General features: G+C 38.7%; 1 protein-coding gene across 1 annotated transcript in view; it reads right to left on the reverse strand.

Annotated features, from left to right (window-relative positions):
- The window catches only part of LOC127429063 (sodium/calcium exchanger 1-like), a 103,283-nt gene that overhangs the window by 56,720 nt on the left and 23,068 nt on the right, over positions 1-23,495 (reverse strand). The window contains exon 2 of the mRNA XM_051677823.1: positions 272-1,653. Coding sequence (XP_051533783.1) covers positions 272-1,597 — 1,326 coding nt within the window. The 5' untranslated portion in view covers positions 1,598-1,653. The remainder of the gene's footprint in view (positions 1-271; positions 1,654-23,495) is intronic.

Raw genomic sequence — 23,495 nt, forward strand, 5'->3', positions numbered from 1 at the left:
AGTGATTTGGTGATCTTCACAAGTGAAGTGTTTAAATTATAGAATTAGTGAATTTGATGTCTGATTTGCAAACAATGTAATTAAATTGCTCTCCTAAGTGTTGTAGTTATTTAAAATAGCTTTGAGAGTTTTTTAGGACTTCATAAGGGGTTTCTGGCCATGGAAAATTATATCATAACCATATAATCACAGTACAAAACATACAGTACATAATCTCAGTACAACTATGTACAGACAGTAAAACCTGCGATATTGTTGATTCAGTTATTACCTTAACAGTGCAGCCACTGTCTCCACCATGTCGGGTCACTGAGAGTTTTAAGGAGCCGCAGTTCTCAAAGCATTGGTAATGGGAGGGCTCAAACTCCAAATAGATGGTGTGAGGGTCTTCTTCCTGAGCATTAGCCTCATGACAGCTCACAACCTTCCTGGCCTGGTCTGCAGCATGCTTCTTCAGGATGTTCCCTGCTCCGATCATCATGCGTGTGGCCTGGATGCGGTAGAAAGCGCGACTCTTCTGCTGTTGCACTAGGACTTGATAGTTAGCCATCTCGATCAGCTGCTCCATGTCCTTCTCTGGGTGTCTCTGCTTCAGCTCTTTCAGTGTCCGAGCCATTTCCCTTCTGGCCTCCTCTTCTTCTCCTCCACATCCACCACCTCCACCTTCCTCTACTCCGGCCAGCATGCCATCAAGGGCCTCCTTGTGGTGGGAGTTGGCGCCCTGGCCATCCATCTCCATATCCATCTTTGTGAACATGCCATCGCCCTCTGTCTCGATGATGATGCCGCGATTCTTGTCGGCACGGTAGCGCTTGTGGACATATTTGTAAAACAGCAGCCGACGGTCAGCGATCCAGGCCTGAACAACACAGAGTGGAAAGAAGAGGAAGGTAAGGACAGCCTCCCAAACCTCCACCACACCAGGAGAGAAGACCGACAGGATCAAGTAGAGCCAGATGTAGGCGAAGATGCTCCAGGCTGCCGTCACAAAGAAAACCCTCAAGTGCTTGATTTTTCGCACCTCGCCGTCTGGAACCACGTAAACACAGATGGCGATAATGATGAACATGTTGAAGGCAGCGCTGCCCACAATTGTGCTTGGCCCCAGGTGACCAGCCTCAAATTTGTGCCCACACACCTCAATCACAGATAACAGGATCTCAGGGGCTGAAGATCCCAGAGCCATGAGGGTCAGGTTAGACACGGTCTCGTTCCAGATGCGAACAGTCGCCGTGGTGGTTTCGCCATTGGGTTTCTTGATCGTTATCTCCTTCTCTTGAGAGGTAATGACCTCGATGGAGGACATGAACCGGTCTGCGATGATGGACATGCCCAGGAACATGTAGATGAGGGCCACAAAGTAGACAATGGCACGTGCAACCTTGTCGCCCACAGAGGGGTTCTGGGGGTTCCATACCGGCAGGACTACACCTTCAGAACAGCTGTCCTCCCCTGAGCAGTTCCCTGGGATGCTATGGGACACATCAGGACTGGCCTGAGAGAGATGGGTGAGGCCCAAGAGAAAGATCAGGAGGAGAAGAGAGGAAAGGCAGGAAGCGAGGGAGAAGGGAATGGATGGAAGCTGCAAATGAAGCATGGTGGCAGAGTAGCGGTAACTCTGTCGACCAGTTGCAGAGTTGACGACCAAAAAACCTGTGAAACACACAAAAGAAAAGAAAATCAGGACTAATTCAAATGAGTTATTTCTGACAACAGCATGAGACTTATATACAGATGCATCATGGTAGACTGGGGGGGTTGAGTACGAGTTAGTCTGGCCTATAAACGTTATGACGACATGATTATTTCTGACAAACTGTGCACATGTGTGTTAGCATATGAGAAGTATAAGGAACACATAAAAACACTCCACATTCAACCTTACATAACACCTCATCTAATGTTTAGAAGATCCCCATTTCATAATTATCCCTTATCAATTTTATATTGTGCTCACTAAGCTTCTATGAGATTTCCCTCTTAGTCACTTTGTGAAAGATGTGTGATCCAATTCCAGATGAAGATTAGATTTAAACCAAATTAAAATAAAGTTGTTGGCCCGTTTTGAGAAATAATCAACACTGATATATGAAACTCCCCCACCCCCAGGTTACGATATAGAACATTTAGGAAATGTAAAATGTTGATATACCATTTATTTACTGGGTTAAAAATGGAAACATGTTATAAAACATTACTTTTTACACAAACTATACAATCAGTTTACAGAAATGCGTTGAGGGCTGTAACCGCTTTAAACAATCTTTTTCAACCTTTTTTCTACCTCTTTTAGGCACCCTCACTCACTTTCTCTTTCTCTCCTTTAATGTTAAAATCATTTGTGCTTCTACACTGGAATAGTGACAATCACTGGAACACATGCTAACATCTCTTGAAGAATCCCTGTAGAGGCAAATTTATATAAGAGCTGGATTCACACATGCATCAGTGCTGCATTTGGCCCCTTGACTAAGACAATTGACTGCAAATAATTCTTCCACTAGTGTTTCTGACAATGTCAGGGGCTCTAACTCTAAATCCAGGCCTGCTATCCTAACAAACACATGAACCTGGTCATCAAAATCAACCTGAAATGTTATTCACAATCCATTTTACTTATGAAGTCTGACATGTTTTGGAGTGAACAGGATATTCAATGAGAAAGAAATTAGGAAGGGACTTGATTTTATCCATCAGTAATAAATTGAATGGTGAAAAGTAGATGTTCCATACCATAATGTAGCCAGATGTTTGGAAGGGAGTGGTTGCAGAATAAGAGGGCTCAGTGACATTAGTAAAGAAAAATAAATTAAAAAATAAAAATAAAATAAAAAACATTTGGTGGCGGAGCGAGTTCTTACATTTTTATGGAAGAATACAAACGACAAACTTTTTTTATTTGGAATAACGTGGACCGATGAATCATACACAATAGAGTTGGTCAGTCATAACTTTAACTGACCCTTTGCTAAACCCCACTTTAAAAGCATTTCTGACCAATCCTATCTTAGCAAATATTGCCATCTGCCATTTCTCTGACAAATCTCGTAGACTTGTTTTTTCCAACAAGTCTATGAGAATAATGGGTTTTTATGTAGTTTTAAGCAGAATTTGATAGAAATGATCCAAAAAATGCAAAACAAAATTGTTGCTGGGTCACTTGTAATAGTGTCATGAGGTACCAAGAGAGGATATATGTAGCATTTTTTTTAAAATAAGAGTATGCTATGAATGAAATTACTTCAACCCTCATTCCCAAATGAACATGTATAACATCCGCAAGAACAAATACATTTGCTCCCAGGTAAATTAAATCGAATAAATTAACATTAATTCATTTAGGTTTTGATTCAGGTCTTATTAAAGGCGATAGTAAATAAAGCGTTCACAGCATCATACTGAGTGTGTTATGAGACGTTATGAGCATTTTTGTTCACTGATTACATACCTGTTATCAGGTGTGTTATCAGCATCAAATTACGCTTTTCAAGTGACTGTGATAATCATTTGCCTGAATTCTGATTCACAGTTGCAATCAAATTACTGTGTAATTTAACCATTTCTTTTAAAAAACGTCAGATAAATATGCTTTACAATGTCACTCTTCATTCCAGTCCATGTAAGAATATCCATTTATGAGAACACTTTTCCATAAACTGCACCGTCCACGGCAATCTCTCATTCATTCCTTTGGGAAGTTCAGCAAAGCTGGTCTAACAAAGTAATATGCAACCCCAGTTTTGAATCAACTTGACATGATTGACGAATGATGAGTAACCAGTCCTTGTTTTTAAAGGACAAAACAGTTTCAAAATTCACGTTTGAGGCATGACTGTGTATAATGTACAGTATGTTGTAAAAAAAAAAAAAATGGGAAAAGTCTCTTCTAGCAAGGCTACAGCCACGCTAATCTGTTTTCGTTTGAAAATGCATTGATTTTGCTACATTTGCACCTGTCATTCACACTGGAACGGCGTTTCCCTCCACCGAAAACGGAGACTTTCAAAACGCCCTCAATAACCGCACACTTTGGAAAGCAATAACATTACAAAACTGAAAACTTCTAAATACCTTTTACAAATTCAAGAAGGAACCCATTGCTTGAAAATGATAACTCTTTAGCAGGTTTTAGGACCAGCTCTATAAGACCAGGAATGAGTACTAAAAAAAGTAAACAGCATCAATGTTGATTGCATGCTGACATTATGAATGTGCAGCTTATTTGTGAGGAAGGTCAAACCCCACATTGCAACTCTGAAATTCTTGAGTGTGCACTGTTCGCACCACTGCATGTGTGATATGTGTATGATGCAGTCATGCATATCACCAACATTTCGCAGCATTCAGAGCTCTCTTAACGCTTTGATAGCTACTCTGCTAATTGTATCCACTTTGATGTGTTCACCCAGTCCGCCCCTTCCTCACTTCCCTGGGCACAAATCATGCACTTGGCATCAGCCAGGCTCACCCATCATTGCCACACACGATGCTGGGCCTATAAATAGCACCAAGGCTGTTCCCAGCGCCCAGAGCGTGAACTCTCTGCCAATGGTGCTCATCAACAGAGGGGGCTTATCTCACACAACATTTGGACTGGATCTTTTATTAATGTCCCATAACAAAGCAAGCAAGCAAATTATGTTCTGCATAACACGTAACTCAGTGTCAAGAAGACTGGAGAGTTCTGTTATCATATACTTACCATCATGTTATTCCAAACCTGTATGACTTTCTTTTATGGAACACAAAAGGACATACTAAATAAATGTTAGCCTCAGTCACTATTCGGTTTGTTTGCATATTTTTCAATGCAATGAATGTGAATGGTGACTAAGGCTAAAATTTGGCCTAACATCTCCTTTTGTGTTCCATGGAAGAAAGTCATAGATGTTTAAAACAACATGTGGGTGAGTAAATAATGACAGAATCTTTATTAGGGAGATCCACAAGTGATGTGGGCATCAATATAGAGGCTGACTGCATTAACTGGCATATGCAGAGAGGCCATGCCACAGCAGCACGCTAACAGCGGGAATGGCTAGGATCACTGTAAAGCCCTCAGCTATGTGAGCAAGTCTGGAGATAAGGAACAAACAGCCCAGTATGAGCTTCATGGCCCAGAGGCTTCATGCTTAACTCAGAGAAAATGCAGTACTACAATGGGATGCACAGATTACAATGGGATGAATATGCGCTTTTATAGTTTCTGATTTAGTCCATAGGTCTGTTTTGAATATGATTTTGCATTTTTAAATCAGGTTACAGGCTATTGAGAAATATGGAGTATCAGTAAAGAATGACTGCTTGTGACCTTGACAAAGAAACATGACATTTAATAACCAGGAAGAGTTTCCTCGTAATTAATATATTTAGTTAGGGCTTTAGGAGAATACTAATTAGATTTAAAATCAGATCAAATGGATCTTTATGATATAGATCTCCAGTGTTAATGCTTAGCTCTTTGGCTATGATGTGCAGTGTTTGCTCAGTTGAACATTTCACTTGTGACTCTAGCAGCGGACATCATCCTCAATTCCCATGATAACGGGCAACACAGCTCTCAATAAGTTGTCTGACATTGAAACTCCAGCTGTGTTGCTTGGTGAAACTCTATGATTGATGCTGATTTGGCTTCTTTTTCGTTGGCCTAGGAAAACTATATAAACTAACTGGCCAAATTTGTCTGAAACATAAGTTACTCTAAATTAATCACACTCACAATTGTGCTGTTGTACCGAATATCAAAATATGAGCATGGCTGTTATTACCTATGGATTATTTTCAGTGCAACAGCACTCTTGCTTGCATGATATTGCTTAATTATAACTGTCCTCAGTCTGACAGAATGCTGTTCAAACAGTCAGTTGAGTTAGCTAGGTTTCCTCATGTTTAAAAACACACATACAGCTCGCTCTTAAGAGATCAAGCACTCCAGATATGTACTTCAAGACACAAAAATATGGTATCTCTTCTCCCCCAATATCAACATCAACTATAAGTAGTTTCATAAACAACAAAATTCCCCCTATGCCTGACTACCACAGTGCCTGCTAACAAGAACCTGCATACATTTATAAAACATGAAATTTATGCAACCAATAGAGCGGTTTTAAATACATATAGAGAGATCTTAGCAGACTGTTAAAACCTTAACCTCGCTAACAGCTTTTAGCAGTGGTAAAAATCGAAAGCTTTGGTGCCCCTTTACACAGAGAGCAGGTTCAACTCTGTGGGCGAGAGGGACAAGTTTACTCTTCTGAGGCCAATGATGTAGAGCAAAATAAAAAACAAGGAGGGAGGGAGGGATGGATGGATGACAACAGGAGAAAAAGTAGGATGTGTCCGAAATACGTAAAATGCTGCCTTCGCAGGCAGTATTCTGAGGTAGGAAGATAACAGAGCGCAACAGTCGGGTTCCGGAATAAAAATCCCATTAATTTTCTCCATAGGGGAATTAATTATTAACAATAACTTATAAACCTTTAAAGAGAGATCTAGCGTGAGCTCCGAGGTTGTTCATCGATGCTATATGCTTCTGCCATCAGTCCACAATATTTCAACTTCATAAAAATAAAAAAATTGTGTTTAATACTGGGATTTCTGATGAAGAAATACACTTCACATGATCCAGCAGAGAAAGATACACCAATCAGAGAATCGTGTCCAACAAAGCAGGCCAAACAGGCTTTGCAGCGACCGCCCACTTTCATGATGCCCTGTGAATAACATAATCAAGTCAGTCTCTCTACAGACTCTATTTGTGTGTACCTGAATATTTTGCAATAAACTTAAAATGTATTATTTCTATTCTTAAAATCAACAACTCTACATAAATAGTTTTAGATTTTTCAATTGTTTTTAACTCAGTTACGTCATTCGCAATGCTTCATGGGATTGTAGTTTATTTACTCATTCAAGACATTAAATACAAAGTCTTGCACTTTTTTTTTTAACTTTTTGTAAGATTTTCAAATACCTTTTTGCTTTAAATCAAAGTGTACAATGTTGTGATTCACCGCAGAGCTGGTTGGTATGATTCTTTTATGGAGGATTTCATGAAATCCCTCTGAAAAAAAATAATTGTGTGAAAAATACTTCTGGAACCAATATGGCTGAAAAAGTGGGTAGGCACTGTTGCACTCTAAATGCAGTGTTTGTGTAACATCCTGTCGATTAAGATACCTTCACCAAGTCAGAATCGGCGGTTCACTGAAAGAATAAAAATGCCATCTGGAGGAGTAGTTGAAGGAAGAAAAATTATTTATAAATTTCTACGGAGGAAGAAACTTTGTAGTAGGGGTGGGCGATATGACGATATACATATTGTGGCGATGATATAAAGTGTCAACCGATAGAGATTTTGCTATATTGTGTATATCACGATATGTAAATATCCATGTGTGCAGCGTGCGCTTATCTATCAGTGGGCAGGGCTTCAAGTGAGACTGAGAGAATTGAAGAAACATGGACAGGGTTTTTTGGGCATTGAACATTTTTCTGCGGCCGCCCAAGCAGATGATAATGACCTTCATCAAGTGTTTGGTGCTTCAAAGGTGCTAAATATTCTTCTCATCTGACACGCAAATATTTCACGTGAAATGACCCACGTGTTGTCTCTGGTGCTCTGAATTGCACACAAGTACAACAGGCTTTCCGATAGCTGTGCTCCAGAGACAGGAGTGCTCAGAATGGGATCACTTGTGCTACTCAATCATTTCTGACCCAGAAAACCCCCAAATGGAGAATTAAACTTCCACAGAATGGGACGACTCCCAAACAGGTCAAGAAAATGAAGAGGAGCTTGTTATTAAAACAGGTGCATTATCAGTGGTTCGCACGACAATAATCATTCATAATACAAGCAATTTGTTTCACCAACTCAAAATGAAGCATGCAAAAGAATATTATGAAATAATAATTATTGCAATATTATTGCAAGAAGTGATATTTATTTTCATCAAGAAGTGTTTATTTTTGTTGGATATTTTTTTTTACTTAAGTTTTATTTTCTTTGTCGCATTGCTTTGAGAAGATCTTAAGTTTCTTGAGCAAAGTTTATAATAATAATAATAATAATAATAATATTGGTCAACAACATTTTAAACTGAAATGTGGCATACTGTTATATTTAGCATTTTGGTAAGGATGATTTTTATTTATTTACTTAGACATTGTTTGTCTTGTTCCAAATAACGAGGAAGCAGTTTTAATTTATAAAGAATTTAATTCACTGACTGCAGTTCCAAAAATAGGCATTACAATATGGTTATTTTATATATAAACCAATTTTTTAGATTTTCCAGAAAACTTTTACTATATCGTGATATATATCATAATCATGATATAAAATTACTCATATTGGCATATAAGATTTTGGTCATATAGCCAACCCCTAGTTACTAAATATTTGCCTGGTTTAGTCTAAAGTTCACTTGACATTTTTCTAGATCATTCAATGTGACGTTATGGTGCCTTGGAAAACTGTCTGAAAGTTTTTTTAGGATGTATCTTTATACACAAAACACAGCCTGTTTATTTAATGTCTGACTCTGCAGCAAGGGAGCACGACAGCTGCTTTAGGTTTCGGAAACAGCCATAGATTCACAGTTAAGAAAGTGAAAGTGTCATTGTAAGAACAGAATAATGGAGAGCGGATGAATGAAAAGGCACAAAAGGAATCGCAGAGCTGCAAACAATTTTGTACGAGTGAGAGAGGGAGAGTTAGTCAAATTCAGAGGCAACTGTGCATGCAGTGCTGGTTAAGGTAAACCAGGGAGTTACAAACCCAGTCTAGCTAGTCCCCAATGTCAAAACTTGATGACAGGTTTGCTTCTGAGTATCCCAGATATCTGCATATCTAAGCCTACATGAGTCTCAAAGCAGCCTTCTAATTTATCCTTCCCTACATTCGCCTGCCTCTACCCCGCCACTTTCTTAATTCTGTAGCTCAAAATATGCAAAATCAAACACATTCAACAAAACGACACTCATTTCTAACAATTTTGGGGCAAAAATTGGTCTGTGTCACAAGATTCTCAATGTGAGATGGTTCTAGGAGAAAGGTTTTGTCAAAAACAATCAAGTCAATATTTTTCCCTACATACCCCTCCTTTTCATTACACAGCAGTCAATATTTACCAGACATCCCTCTATCTTAATTTAGCTTTCTTACTGGGCTCTCCCCCAACCCACCACCTTCCCATTTTGATTAAGTTCAGTGTTGTGAGTTGTGAGACAAGGTTTAGCGTGTGTCTAACTGTTCGATGAATCTGTCTTAATGGCTCCTTATTTAGACCTTTGAGAAAGTGTGCAGTGCAGAATTGGGCATTACTCAGCTGGATTGCTGCCCCTTTCTGATGGTATAAGGATTCAGGATTCAGGCATATTACTGTATGTTCAAAAACTATGATTTAAAGCCACAGAAGCAGATTAAAGGAAACGTTCAGCCAAAAAACTAAAGTTCTGCCATCATTTACTCACCCTCATGTCGTTCCATATTTATATACTATATATATATATATATATATATATATATATATATATATATATATATATATATATATATACTGTATATATACACTACCAAATGTTTGAAATTAGTTTTGTAGACAAAAATATGGAATTTTATGGAAATAAAATTCTAACTAAAAAAACTAACTAAAAAAAAGTTAGTTACAAGAGTGTTGGATGCTGAGAAACAAATCGATTATTTGGAGTCTTCAGAGAGGGAATTAACCGCTATTCCACCCGTGACCAAAGTTGATTTGGAACATCTCCTTGAAAAACTTGAAGATCTTGAGAATAGAAGCCGCAGGAATAACGTCAGAATTGTTGGAATTCCTGAGCATGAGGAGAGCAGAGATATGCTGAAATTCCTAGATGAGTTCTTCCCGAGTCTGCTCGACATAACAGGCCACAAGCTGGAAATCGAGCGAGCTCACAGAGTCCCTGCTCGGAGATCTGCTGAGGGAAATAGGCCCTGATCGATTCTGGCCAAATTTCTGAGGTCATCCGATAAAGATCTCGTGTTGCGCCAGGCGAGGAGCAAAGGAAAGCTTTTTTGGAAGAACCATAATATTTTCTTGTTCCCGGACTTTGCGAGTTTGACAAGAGAGAAACGCGAATGGTTCAAGGAATGTAAGAAACTCTTACACCAGCGAAAGATCTCGTTTGCTCTGATGTTTCCAGCCGAACTGAGAATAGAAACGAAGGACGGTTGCAAATTATTTACATGTCCAAATCAAGCAATGTCTTTTATTGAATCAGTGGATGAGTAAACCATTGGATGTTTCTCATGTGAGTGGGTCGACTCGCTGTACTTACTCTTGAGGAAGCTGGGCGACATTTTGGTTTCTTTTTGCGTTTGCTCCACCTAGCGGCTGGAGCTTGTTTTGTGAATAACACTTTCCTTAAAGTAGCTTTTGCATTGACAGAAGATTACTTTTGCATGGAAGTTCCTGGCCAGTTTGAGAGTGGACGCTACCGATGACCGCAAAATATCTACATGCTCACACAAAGGATGTATTTTATAAAGTTTACGTATTGAGTAAGTCATGGTATATATAGTTTTATGCAGCCTCCGAGTGAATTGACTTGACCATCCGGGGAAACGGGATGTTGGTTTTGTTTCTTTTTGTGTTGGCTCCACCTAGCGGCTGGGAGCTTGTTCCGTTTACGGGACACTGGAATGATTATGTCATCCGCTGAACTCATAACAGCTGGCTCACTGAACATTTGTTTGTCTATCCGTGAAACTGAACGGTTTTATATCAGCTGAAATTTATTTTGTGGAGGATCACACCTTTAAAACAGTTCTGTGAATTAATCTACATGTTTTGTGTTCATTCTTCCTTTTGGCTGGGGGTTATTTTACAAAGTATTTTCTGTTATGTAATTTTGCCTCACAAATTTGTGAGGCAAAATTGAGCAATCCGATGGCAAAGTTGTCATGGGGGCTTGTGGGCGTTCATTGACCTTTTGAGTTTAATGGGATTGTCGCCGGTTGGTGCTCTCGTGCACGGGGTTAATGTGCACGTTTTTCTTTTTTTGGTTTGTTTTGTTCGAGGGGAAGTTCGGAGTTTGATTGTTTCACTAATGGGGAATGTGGTCTGTATAATTTTGTTTTTGACACACACTTTATTTTTTCTACTATATCAAAATGTCAAATGTTAATATGAGTGTACTATCTCTCTCCACATGGAATGTGAATGGGTTGGGGGACCCCATAAAAAGAAGGAAGGTTATTACTTTTCTTAAACATAAGAAATATTATATAGTGTTTCTTCAAGAAACACACCTTTCTCCGCAGGAAGCGGAAAAATTTGGGAAGATATGGGGTGGACATGTTTTTTTTAGTGTTGGCTCAAGTAAGAGCAAGGGAGTCATTATATTGGTAAATAAATATCTACAATTCAAATCTCTCAAACAGATTAAAGATAAATTAGGAAGAGTAATTATTGTTTTAGCTGATGTGTAAAAATCTGGGTCTTATAGATATTTGGAGACTTTTGAACCCATCTGGTAGGGACTATACATTTTTTTCATCAGTCCATAAGATTTATTCCAGAATAGATTTTATTTTTTATTTTTTTATATCCAAATCCCTCATTTCATCTGTTGTTGATTGCTCAGTTGGAAACATCTTAGTCTCAGATCACGCCCTGGTGAGTTTAGAGGTGTTGCCACATATAGAGAAAAATAAATCATACAGTTGGTGCCTTAATGTGTCCCTTTTGCAAAATCCTGCATTCCAATAAATGTTAAAGACTGAAATCAATGTTTATATAGAGTAATTGGTCCTCATTATCCACTGTGGGCGTGGCTTGGGAGGCACTTAAGGCGGTTCTTAGGGGTCGGATCATACAGTACACCTCATTCATCAAAAAATCCAAAGCACGAGAACTCGTGGAGTTGGAAGGAAATATAAAAAATTTCGAAGCAGAGCTGAAGCCCCGAATATCGTCTGATGGCCTCAGAGAATTGACTCAATTGAAATACAGATATAATACTATTTTGTTGCGGAAAGTGGAGTTTTGGTTATTCAGGGCAAGACAGTCATACTTTGAGTCGGGGGACAAAGCAGAAAAACTTTTGGCTAGATATATAAAGCAGAGAGAGTCTTTTTCTACCATTCCCTCAGTGAAATTTGCTGGTGGTGAAATATTTACCTCAGCCATTGATATTAATACTGCCTTTAAAGAATTCTGTCTTGATCTCTATAGTTCCACGTCTTCGTCTACTGATAAAGATATTAGAAACTTTGTGGAACCATTAGAACTCCCTAAACTGACGACTGTGCAAAAAAAATGATCTTGATTCTGAGATAACCTTGGAGGAGCTTGGCGAGGTTATTAAGGCCCTACCTACTGGCAAGGCTCCGGGGCCTGATGGCTTTGCTGCTGAGTTTTTCAAATCTTATGCTACAGAACTGGCTCCACTTTTGTTAGAAGTTTATACTGAATCATTAAAGAATGGAAAGCTTCGGCCAACCATGACACAAGCCAGGATCAGTCTGATTCTTAAAAAGGACAAAGATCCAAGCGAGTGTAAAAGTTACCATCCAATTTCCCTGATCCAGTTAGATGTAAAAATTTTGTCCAAAATTCTGGCTAATCAATTAAGTAAAGTTATGACATCTCTTATACATATAGATCAGGTGGGGTTTATTCGAGGCCATAGCTCTTCTGATAACATTAGGCGTCTCATCAATATCATGTGGTCAGTAGCAAATGATCAATCTCCGGTCGCTGCCATCTCACTTGACGCCTAAAAGGCATTTGATATGGTAGAATGGGATTATCTTTTTAAGGTTTTGGAAATATACGGGTTCGGGAGTACGTTTATTGGATGGATTAAGTTACTTTATAGACACCCAGTAGTGGCGGTACAAACAAATGCATTAATTTCAGATTATTTTACTCTGGATAGGGGCACCCGGCAGGGTTGCCCTCTTTCCCAATTATTGTTCTGTCTTGCCCTGGAACCATTAGCAGCCGCGATAAGAAAGGAGGATGATTTTCCAGGGGTGGTGGCGGGAGGTGTGGCGCATAAGCTTCTGCTTTACGCAGATGATATTTTATTATTTGTCTCTGACCCCAGTAGATCTATGCCTTGCCTCCACAGAATTATTAACTCCTTTTCTAAGTTTTTAGGATATAGAGTAACTGGTCTAAATCCGAAGCTTTGGCTCTGACAGCATACTGTCCAGTAACGGCTTTCCAGCCAGGTGTTTTCCAGTGGCCCAAACAGGGCATTAAGTATTTGGGTATTTTATTTCCAGCAAATTTGTGTGATTTAGTTAGAGTTCATTCTGACCCCTTAATAAAACGGTTTTCGAGCGATGTGGGCAGGTGGGCTTCATTACATTTATCTATGATTGGGAAGGTTAATGTTATTAAAATAAATTGTATTCCAAAATTCAATTACTCACTGCACTCTCTCCCTGTAGATGTCCCCTTCTCTTATTTCAAGCAATTTGATAGCATAGCAAAGTCCTTCATTTGGAATGGTAAGCGTCCCATGTTAAATTTCAATAAGTTACATAGGCCGATTGACAAATGTGGGTTAGGCCTACCCAAGATTTTGTTTTATTATTATGCATTTGGTCTTAGACATTTGGCTCATTGGTCTCTTCCACCTGAGAGAGCCCCTCCCTGGTTTTGTATTGAAAAAGGAAGTTCTTGCCCCTATCTCGCCACTGCAAAACCTTTCGATTAAACTAGCCGGAGAGGTTAAGTCGCACCCCATTATTTTGCATTTGCACTCGATATGGACAAAAGTGTCCAGAGTGTTTAATTCTGATATTTATTTAAACGTAGCCTCGAGCATATGGCTGAACCCTAAACTATGTATTGATAAGTCCCCTTTCTGTTGGTCGGATTGGATTGTGAGGGGGGTAATACACTTGGTGACCTATATGAGAGTGGAGTAATGAGACCTTTTGAAAATTTTGTTCAACATTTTGGCATTCCCAGATCTCAGTTTTATAGGTATTTACAGCTGCGCCACCTACTCTGCACTGTTTTTGGGAGTGGCACGCAAGGGTTTGCCTTATGCAATTTAAGATTTTACATCGATTTTATTGGACCCCCTCCAGATTGTATAGGCTTGGTCTTAAGGACACACCCATCTGTTGGCGATGTCAGTCAGAGGATGGAGACATAACTTGTGATTTTTGGGGGTGTGTTGAGATCCAGGAGTTTTGGTTGAAAGTTCAGAGTCTTATATGTGATGTATTGGGCACTCGGCTTTCACTTTGCCCCAGACTCTGCATTTTGGGCGATGGGGTGGTCATCGAAGTTGGGAATCGGCACATAAAGAGTTGGGTCCTAACGAGCGTCATGATCGCCAGACAGGTTATTTTAAGGGGTTGGAGGTCAGTTGGAGCACCTTCATTTCATGAGTGGTGCTCGGAGATGGGGAGGGTTGTGGCCTTTTAGGAAGGGATCTATAGAAGGCTGGGAAATCTGGGGATATTTGATAGGAAATGGGGCAGATATTTAGCGTTTTTGGAAGGCTTTCGAGGAGGGGTAGTGGAGAGGGATCTTTAGGTTTACATATGTGTGTGCAATTTGATTTTTTTTTTTTTTTTTTTTTTTGAAAATATGCTTTTATTTATTTATTTATTGTGTGTGCATGTTTTTATATATATTTATTTATGATCACTGGGGTGAATGTTTGTGTCGGGTGGGGGTGTTCAGGGGGAAGGGTTTAATTGTATAATTTGATTCCGCATTTTCTGTGATGTTTATGTAATTTGTTGAATGGAATCAATAAAAATTGTTAATATCAAGAATACATTTCTGAAAATTCTAGGTAAAGGGTGACTACTTTGAAGATGCTAAAATATAACACAGTTTTGATTTATTTTGGATTTTGTTTAGTCACAACATAATTCCCATAGTTCCATTTATGTTATTCCATAGTTTAAAAAAAATTATAATAAAGAATGAGTAAGTGTTTCAAAAATTTTGACCGGTAGTGTATATATATATATATTAGGGGTGTAACGGTACATGTATTCGTCCCGAACCGTCACGGTACTGACGTCACGGTTCGGTGCATGCAGTCAGACAAGGAACACATCTGAGTCGGTCACAGGCGATCCACTCCAATCCAGAAGGTGGCACGCGCAGTAATGCAACGCTGTTTGCTAACCGCCACAACAGGAAAAAGAGCAGAAGAAGAAGAGACCATCTATGCACCAACCCAAAACAATAATGGCTTCTCCTAATGCACAAGTTTTGTTTTTCATTATTCTATTTATTTTGTACTTTTATAACACAAGAGATGCTTTTCAGTGTGTACCAACTACCTCAGGGGGGACTAAATGCCGCTATGTGGAACAAACTGTAATTTGCACTACTGTCTGTTCAAAATAAATGAAAGAAACCTAGCATTTGGGATTTGTTACTTTTTCCTGTTGTACCGAACTCGTATCGAACTGTGACCCCAAAACCGAGGTACATACAGAACCATGACTTCTGTGTACCATTACACCCCTAATATATACAGGTGCATCTCAATAAATTAGAATGTCGTGGAAAAGTTCATTTATTTCAGTAATTCAACTCAAATTGTGAAACTCGTGTATTAAATAAATTCAATCGCTTGGCTCACATTTAACAAAAACCCACCAATTCACTATCTCAACAAATTAGAATATGGTGACATGCCAATCAGCTAATCAACTCAAAACACCTGCAAAGGTTTCCCGAGCCTTCAAAATGGTCTCTCAGTTTGGTTCACTAGGCTACACAATCATGGGGAAGACTGCTGATCTGACAGTTGTCCAGAAGACAAATATTGACACCCTTCACAAGGAGGGTAAGCCACAAACATTCATTGCCAAAGAAGCTGGCTGTTCACAGAGTGCTGTATCCAAGCATGTTAACAGAAAGTTGAGTGGAAGGAAAAAGTGTGGAAGAAAAAGGTGCACAACCAACCGAGAGAACCGCAGCCTTATGAGGATTGTCAAGCAAAATCGATTCAAAAATTTGGGTGAACTTCACAAGGAATGGACTGAGGCTGGGGTCAAGGCATCAAGAGCCACCACACACAGACGTGTCAAGGAATTTGGCTACAGTTGTCGTATTCCTCTTGTTAAGCCACTCCTGAACCACAGACAACGTCAGAGGCGTCTTACCTGGGCTAAGGAGAAGAAGAACTGGACTGTTGCCCAGTGGTCCAAAGTCCTCTTTTCAGATGAGAGCAAGTTTTGTATTTCATTTGGAAACCAAGGTCCTAGAGTCTGGAGGAAGGGTGGAGAAGCTCATAGCCCAAGTTGCTTGAAGTCCAGTGTTAAGTTTCCACAGTCTGTGATGATTTGGGGTGCAATGTCATCTGCTGGTGTTGGTCCATTGTGTTTTTTGAAAACCAAAGTCACTGCACCCGTTTACCAAGAAATTTTGGAGCACTTCAGGCTTCCTTCTGCTGACCAGCTTTTTAAAGATGCTGATTTCATTTTCCAGCAGGATTTGGCACCTGCCCACACTGCCAAAAGCACCAAAAGTTGGTTAAATGACCATGGTGTTGGTGTGCTTGACTGGCCAGCAAACTCACCAGACCTGAACCCCATAGAGAATCTATGGGGTATTGTCAAGAGGAAAATGAGAAACAAGAGACCAAAAAATGCAGATGAGCTGAAGGCCACTGTCAAAGAAACCTGGGCTTCCATACCACCTCAGCAGTGCCACAAACTGATCACCTCCATGCCACGCCGAATTGAGGCAGTAATTAAAGCAAAAGGAGCCCCTACCAAGTATTGAGTACATATACAGTAAATGAACATACTTTCCAGAAGGCCAACAATTCACTACAAATGTTTTTTTTATTGGTCTTATGATGTATTCTAATTTTTTGAGATAGTGAATTGGTGGGTTTTTGTTAAATGTGAGCCAAAATCATCACAATTAAAAGAACCAAAGACTTAAACTACTTCAGTCTGTGTGCATTGAATTTATTTAATACACGAGTTTCACAATTTGAGTTGAATTACTGAAATAAATGAACTTTTCCACGACATTCTAATTTATTGAGATGCACCTGTATATATATATATATATATATATATATATATATATATATTAGGACTCATAAATTTACTTCCTGAAGATTCACTAATGTTTTTCCCCACTTCCCATGTCTAAAATTGGTATATATACATTTCCAGGAGGTTCAAGCTCGACTCAACTGCACATCCTAGAACAGAAACTGATTGTGTAGAGCAGTGCACGCTTATTCATTTCACGCAACACATGTCCCAGGCTTAATAAACATGCAAGCGGATTTACTTTACTCACAGGTGGTGAGCCAGATGTGGGAGAGATACGGGCAAGCTGTAACCAGAAACTGCGAGAGAGAGACCCAGCGCCTGCATGACAGAGACTGAACGGCAGCCAGAGAAAATCAAGAGTTTGAGATTTTTAACTTCAGCAAATTAACTTCAACATTCAATTTGATTTATATCTGTATGTAGTGTCTAATAATGCATTGGCAATGTACACTTAAGTTTATCTTGGCAATAAAGCTTGATATGATTTGAATCGGCCCATTTGATACTACTATTAAAAAAGTCCACTCAAAAACGGCAGAAGATTTTGCCCAACTTTTATTCATAGCATGTCCACTGATTTTATGGCATGTATTCATATACTTGTATCAAAGATGTATACCTGTAAAATGTGTCTAATTAACGTTATCTGCAAAAAAACAAACATTTTAACACAGTGGGAGCCAAATGTTTGGAATAATGTACAGATTTTGCTCTTATGGAAAGAAATTGGTACTTTTATTCACCAAGGTGGTATTCAACTGATCACAATGTATATTCAGGACATTAATAATGTGAAAAATGACTATTACAATTTGAATTTTTACTTAAACTACTTCAAAGAGTTCTCATCAAAAAATCCTCCACATGCAGCATTGAAAGCTTTGCAGATCCTTGGCATTCTATCTGTCAGTTTGTCCAGATCCTCAGGTGACATTTCACCCCACACTTCCTGTAGCACTTGCCATAGATGTGGCTGTCTTGTCGGGCAGTCTATTTGATCCCATAAAAGCTCAGTCCATAACACTCTTTCCCAATTATCTGTTGTCCAATGTTTCAAAAGTGTTTTTTTCTTTGCATTTCTTCCCATAAGGCCTGCACCCCTGAGTCATCTCTTTACTGTTGTACATGAAACTGGTGTTGAGCAGGTAGAATTCAATGAAGCTGTCAGTGTAGGACATGTGAGGTGTCTATTTCTCAAACTAGAGACTCTGATGTACTTATCCTCTTGTTAGTTGTATCTGGGCCTTCCACATCTCTTTCTGTCCTTGTTAGAGCCAGTTGTCCTTTGTCTTTGAAAACTGTAGTGTACACCTTTGTATGAAATCTTCAGTTTTTGGGCAATTTCAAGCATTGTATAGCCTTCATTCCTCAAACTGACTGATGAGTTTCTAGAGAAAGCTGTTTCTTTTTTCCCATTTTTGACCTAATATTGACCTTAAGACATGCCAGTCTATTGCATACTGTGGCAACTCAAAAACAAACACAAGGACAATGTTAAGCTTCATTTAATGAACCAAATAGCTTCAACTGTGTTTTATATAATGGCAAGTGATTTTCTAGTACCAAATTAGCAATTTAGCATGATTACTCAAGGATAAGGTATTGGAGTGATGGCTGCTGGAAATGGGGCCTGTCAAGATGATCAAAAATTACACTTTTCTAATAGTGATGCTGCTGTTTTTTTACATCAGTAATGTCCTGACTATACTTTGTGATCAGTTGAGTGCCTCTTTGGTGAATTAAAGTACCAATTTCCTTCGGAAATAGCAATCTGTACATTATTCTTGGCCCCCAGTGTACATATTTAAATAATTAAAATAAATTATGACTAACCAATTTCTTGCATGTTCTTTGGGACAAAGTATAAAGTAAATATATTTATGATTATATTTTGATGTTTGTTTTAATGTACTATGTACCATGATTAATTATTATTAATCACAGGAAACTGTGCTATTATTTAGTAAAATGTTTTTAATCGATTTACAGTCCTAATATATATATATATATATATATATATATATATATATATATATATATGGCATGCAGTGCATAATCCGGGTCCATTCGTTTGAAGAAAATAAGCTGTAATGAATCCTCCATGGGTTTTAAGACTACACGCTCTGTCTGTAGCTGGGACATGTCGCACTGTTCGCAGTCAGACGTGGGTAAATACGTAAACACAGCCGAAGGAAGGGAAACTTCCCACGTTCAATGCGTAACCCCTTTTCCTTGGCGCTGTGAAAGTGCAGACTCATGACGGCCAGCCCCCAAGGCGATTATAATGCATTTGATTGGTCAGATTTGCTGTCACTCAGCTAATACAAATTAATTACAGAACCTTTCAAAATCAGCAGTAACGTAGAGCTATGCACGATAATGAGTCATTTTGATTGGCTGGCACAGACCGATTACACTCCGTCAAACAGGAGAAACGATGTGAAAAGGTAGTCTACATTCATTTTAAGCTGTTTTAAAGTTGTACATTTTGGAGTATTGCTTTTTGGAGCTTAAAGGTTCCTGGTCCCCATCAACTTTCATTGTATGGAAAAAAGCAGCTTGGACATTCTGCTAAACTTTTCCATTGCTGTTCCACAGAAGAAAAAATTCATATAAGTTTGGAATGACACAAGAATGAATAAGAATTAAATTTTTGATGAACTATCCCTTTAAGAAAAAATTGAAAATGCAAAAAGTCTGTTTTAATTTTTCTCTTAACTCAAACTCCAAAATGGCAAGTTTCACAAATGGCAGTATGTGCAGATATAACAAAGACATAACAATGAAGATTAATTAGGGGCAGTGGCGGCAGGCGGTCATGTTGCACTTCAGAGAGGTGTGAGGGAGCATGACACACCCAAACACACGCACACACACACAGCTCAGCATGGGGAATCTGTGCCTCACCGGCTTATGAGACCCAATTAAGAGACAAACTGAGAAAAGCAGCAGGTCAGCTCAATGTTTAACAACACAACCCCTGCTTGTTCGTCATTATTACTGCCCATGACTCCATATTCAGGCCTGTAAAAGCCTTTCGTTTCCATGTTCTCTTCTTTTATTTGTTCCTTTTCTTTTCTTTGCTGCTCTTCTGAAATACAGGCTCTTTCACTCTCTCGTCAGGGAATGTCATAATGGCCAGGAAATTAAACCTATCTTTTCTAGGGATGTTTTAATGTCACTGAAGCTATATTTCATCATTAATTATACAACAGTTAGTTCCGGTCCTCTAATTAGATTAGATAAACAGCATTCCAAGAGTGCTGATATTTAGTATAATAGCACTGGAGTGCTTTCAGGGCTTGAGATTAATACCTGCCGTCTCGCCAAATGTGGGTAGAAATCAGCACTGGGGGGTAACTCCATCTCTCTTACTAGCCACTTTGGCGGGTGACATTTTCAGTGTTTTTCCTGCATTGAAAATTCTGTGAATTTTGGGCCGCCTAAACAAATTAAATCTTACGTATAGTGCTTTTAAAGCACTAAATATACTTCTCTATGAAACGCAGGCGCGTCTTTTGTGTGGTGCAATTGAAGCCTATTGCTTGCATTATTTTAGCACAAGCCATCACAGACGCCATCAGCCAGGCTTCCCTCATTATCCGCGCATTATCATTATGCACACTCCAGAGATAGGATAGCTCAGAGCTGCTGTGTCACATGCTGCATTCCACTAGGCTTCCCTCGATGTTGCGGTGCAGATCACAAAATGTATGCAAGCCATTTCAAATTTTTTCACAGATACTTCTACATTACAGCACTTTGAAGAAAGTCAAACATCTAAAACAGTTTGAAAGCATCAACATTAAACAGTACTGATGAGGAAAAGGGAAACTGCACTGTGGCATGTACCAACATAAGACATATCAATCTTCAAATCATCACTCTTACTAACATTTATCACGTTTTTTTAATGTAGAAAAACTAACTGGTATTATACACAAATGTTGTAGATTCATATTAAATCTATTAGAGCGAATCTATTCTATTTATTTTTATTAGAACTGTGGAAGTTGTAGCTAAATTTTCCTAATGCGGTTTAGGCTCTTAGTTTTTTCATAACAAATATAAAAGTTTCTTTTTTAGAAAGACTACATTGACCTAACCACAGTAATGAGCCGCCATCAATGGCCTTACCTGTGCATATGGCCTTATTATTACAAATTATTACAAATGCTGCTGTTAAACATGGAAGAACAATGGTAAACTTTCAAAAGTCAAGTCCTGTAAAATTTTGAATGAAGGGGTTTAAAATCTGGACTTCCATGAATTTTGGACAAATTATTTAAAGTTCTGCTCTTGTTCTATCCTACTCCTCTTATAACTGGACATGTTTGCCTTCAGATATTCTAAAGATGACTTAAATCATTAGGCCTGTGTTTTGCTAAATTCACAACATTCTCTTTCAAATAAAATGTCCAAAAAAATGCATGCAATTAAAGTCTCCAGTTACCTTTATCACGTTTTGTGGGGCAAAGGATTTTTGCTAGTGAAAATGATGAGTGGCTAATGTCTTTGGAACACCACTATCCACAGTGGCCGGTGAGTCAAAAAGTTAATATCAACCCCTGGATGCTTCACTATTTTTATCACTCCGCTTGTCTGTGTTTGCGGCATTTCAGACAGGCTGTCAGTCTGTGCGTTGCACACATTGTGCAGTGGTTGATCCTGCTTTGGCATCTTCTGGAAAATAAACAATATAACTGTGTCTAAAATGTAAGTTACTCAATATGAACTACTTGTTTAAAGAACTGAACAAAAGTGTCATGCACAATCCTTTGTTGTTCTGAATATCAGTATGAATGTGATTATCTGCTGCCTCAACAGCACTCTTGCTCGTGTGATATTTCTTAAAGGGACAGTCCACAAAAGAATGAAAAATCAGTCATCATTTACTCAACCTCGTGCTGTTCCAAACCTGCATGACTTTCTTGTCAGCCTAATTCACCATTCCCTTTCACTGAATCTTTTTCCATATAATGAAAGTGAATTGTGACTGTGTCTGTCCATCTCTAACATTGTCTCTTACATTCTCCTTTTGTGTTCTACAAAGGTCATATGGGTTTTGAACGACACGAGGGTGTGTATATGATGGCAGAATTTTCATTTTTGGGTGAACTGTCTTTTTAAGCGAGCACTCATTTAAATGTTTAAGGGAGGAACAAGGAGATCCTGTATTCCCAGATCATCTTTCTTATCTCAAACGTCTGAGATGTGGTTGATTCGAGTAGAAAATAATGGTATAAGCCAACAGCATGATTTATAAAACAAGACAATCAATTGTGCAGGAGTCAATAATGTGGAATTCTGTAACATCAATTATATAAGAGGATGCCTCTGGGTTTTTTGATAGTACATTATATTCCCTTCACAGCTTTTATAAACATCTTGCATATCTTTAATTACAACTGCATGAAAGGTATAGTAGTTCCATTTGTTTTATTTAACCAATGGAGATACACTGAACGAAAAGGATTAGCAAAAATAGAGTCCAATCGAGTCACTCGGTTAAAAATGTTGCTACATCATAAGCATCGTTGCACATTAAGATTTTACTGATGGAAGCGAGTCTGAGTCATTTGGCCAGACTATGGACTAATCCAAACCTTCTTTTTATTCTGTGATCAGCTCACTAATCAGAATTTGTCACCTTTAATCTGAGGTACATAGTGAGATGAGAAGAATGGAAAAGATAAAGCGCGAGATAAAGAGCAGGAGGGATAGACAGAGAGAAAATGAGGAAGGCATACAATGTGAGATAGACAGAGATAGAGAAAGAAGGAGAGATAGGGAGAGAGATCTTAGAGAAATTCTTAGCTTTGAAGCTCCATATACTGGAGGCAGAGATGGGGGAGGGTGGGCAGTGCATTTACTGAACTTACAGCTTGTAATGAAAGAAATTACTTCTGTGCGCGAGTGAGGACGCAACAGGAGGCTGTGGCGATGAATTTCTCAGGTATTATTCTTTTTTTAAGCCTCTTTTTTAAGAATATAGCTTATCCTCTCATTTAAGTCACTTTTAAGATCTAGTTTAATACTTTAACTGGATAAATTGCCCATATTGATTGAGATCAAGTGTTGGTCTCGGCCCAAAAATACTGGCTTCCACGTTGGGTGAAATAATTGTAGAACTTGAGTGGTTTGTTGACGGATATATTGATGGAATGTCTACAGTAAAAATGTATGGAAATGACTCACCAACTTCAATGGAATTGCCCTCCAGATAAAAGATCAAGAAATCCTTTACCAACGATGATGGAATTGAGACTGCAAATGTGAGTCATGACATTCTTCTGGCAATCCACGAAAAACTTACGAAACTTGATATGCTGGACACATTAATAAATTACACTGAAGAATTAAAAACTAGTGTAAAATTCAGTCACAATTTAACTGAGGAAATTAGACAAGAAAATTATGAATTAAAAGGAACAGTATCAAC

The sequence above is a fragment of the Myxocyprinus asiaticus genome, chromosome 38 (genome assembly GCF_019703515.2).
Source record: "Myxocyprinus asiaticus isolate MX2 ecotype Aquarium Trade chromosome 38, UBuf_Myxa_2, whole genome shotgun sequence".
NCBI lineage: Eukaryota > Metazoa > Chordata > Actinopteri > Cypriniformes > Catostomidae > Myxocyprinus > Myxocyprinus asiaticus.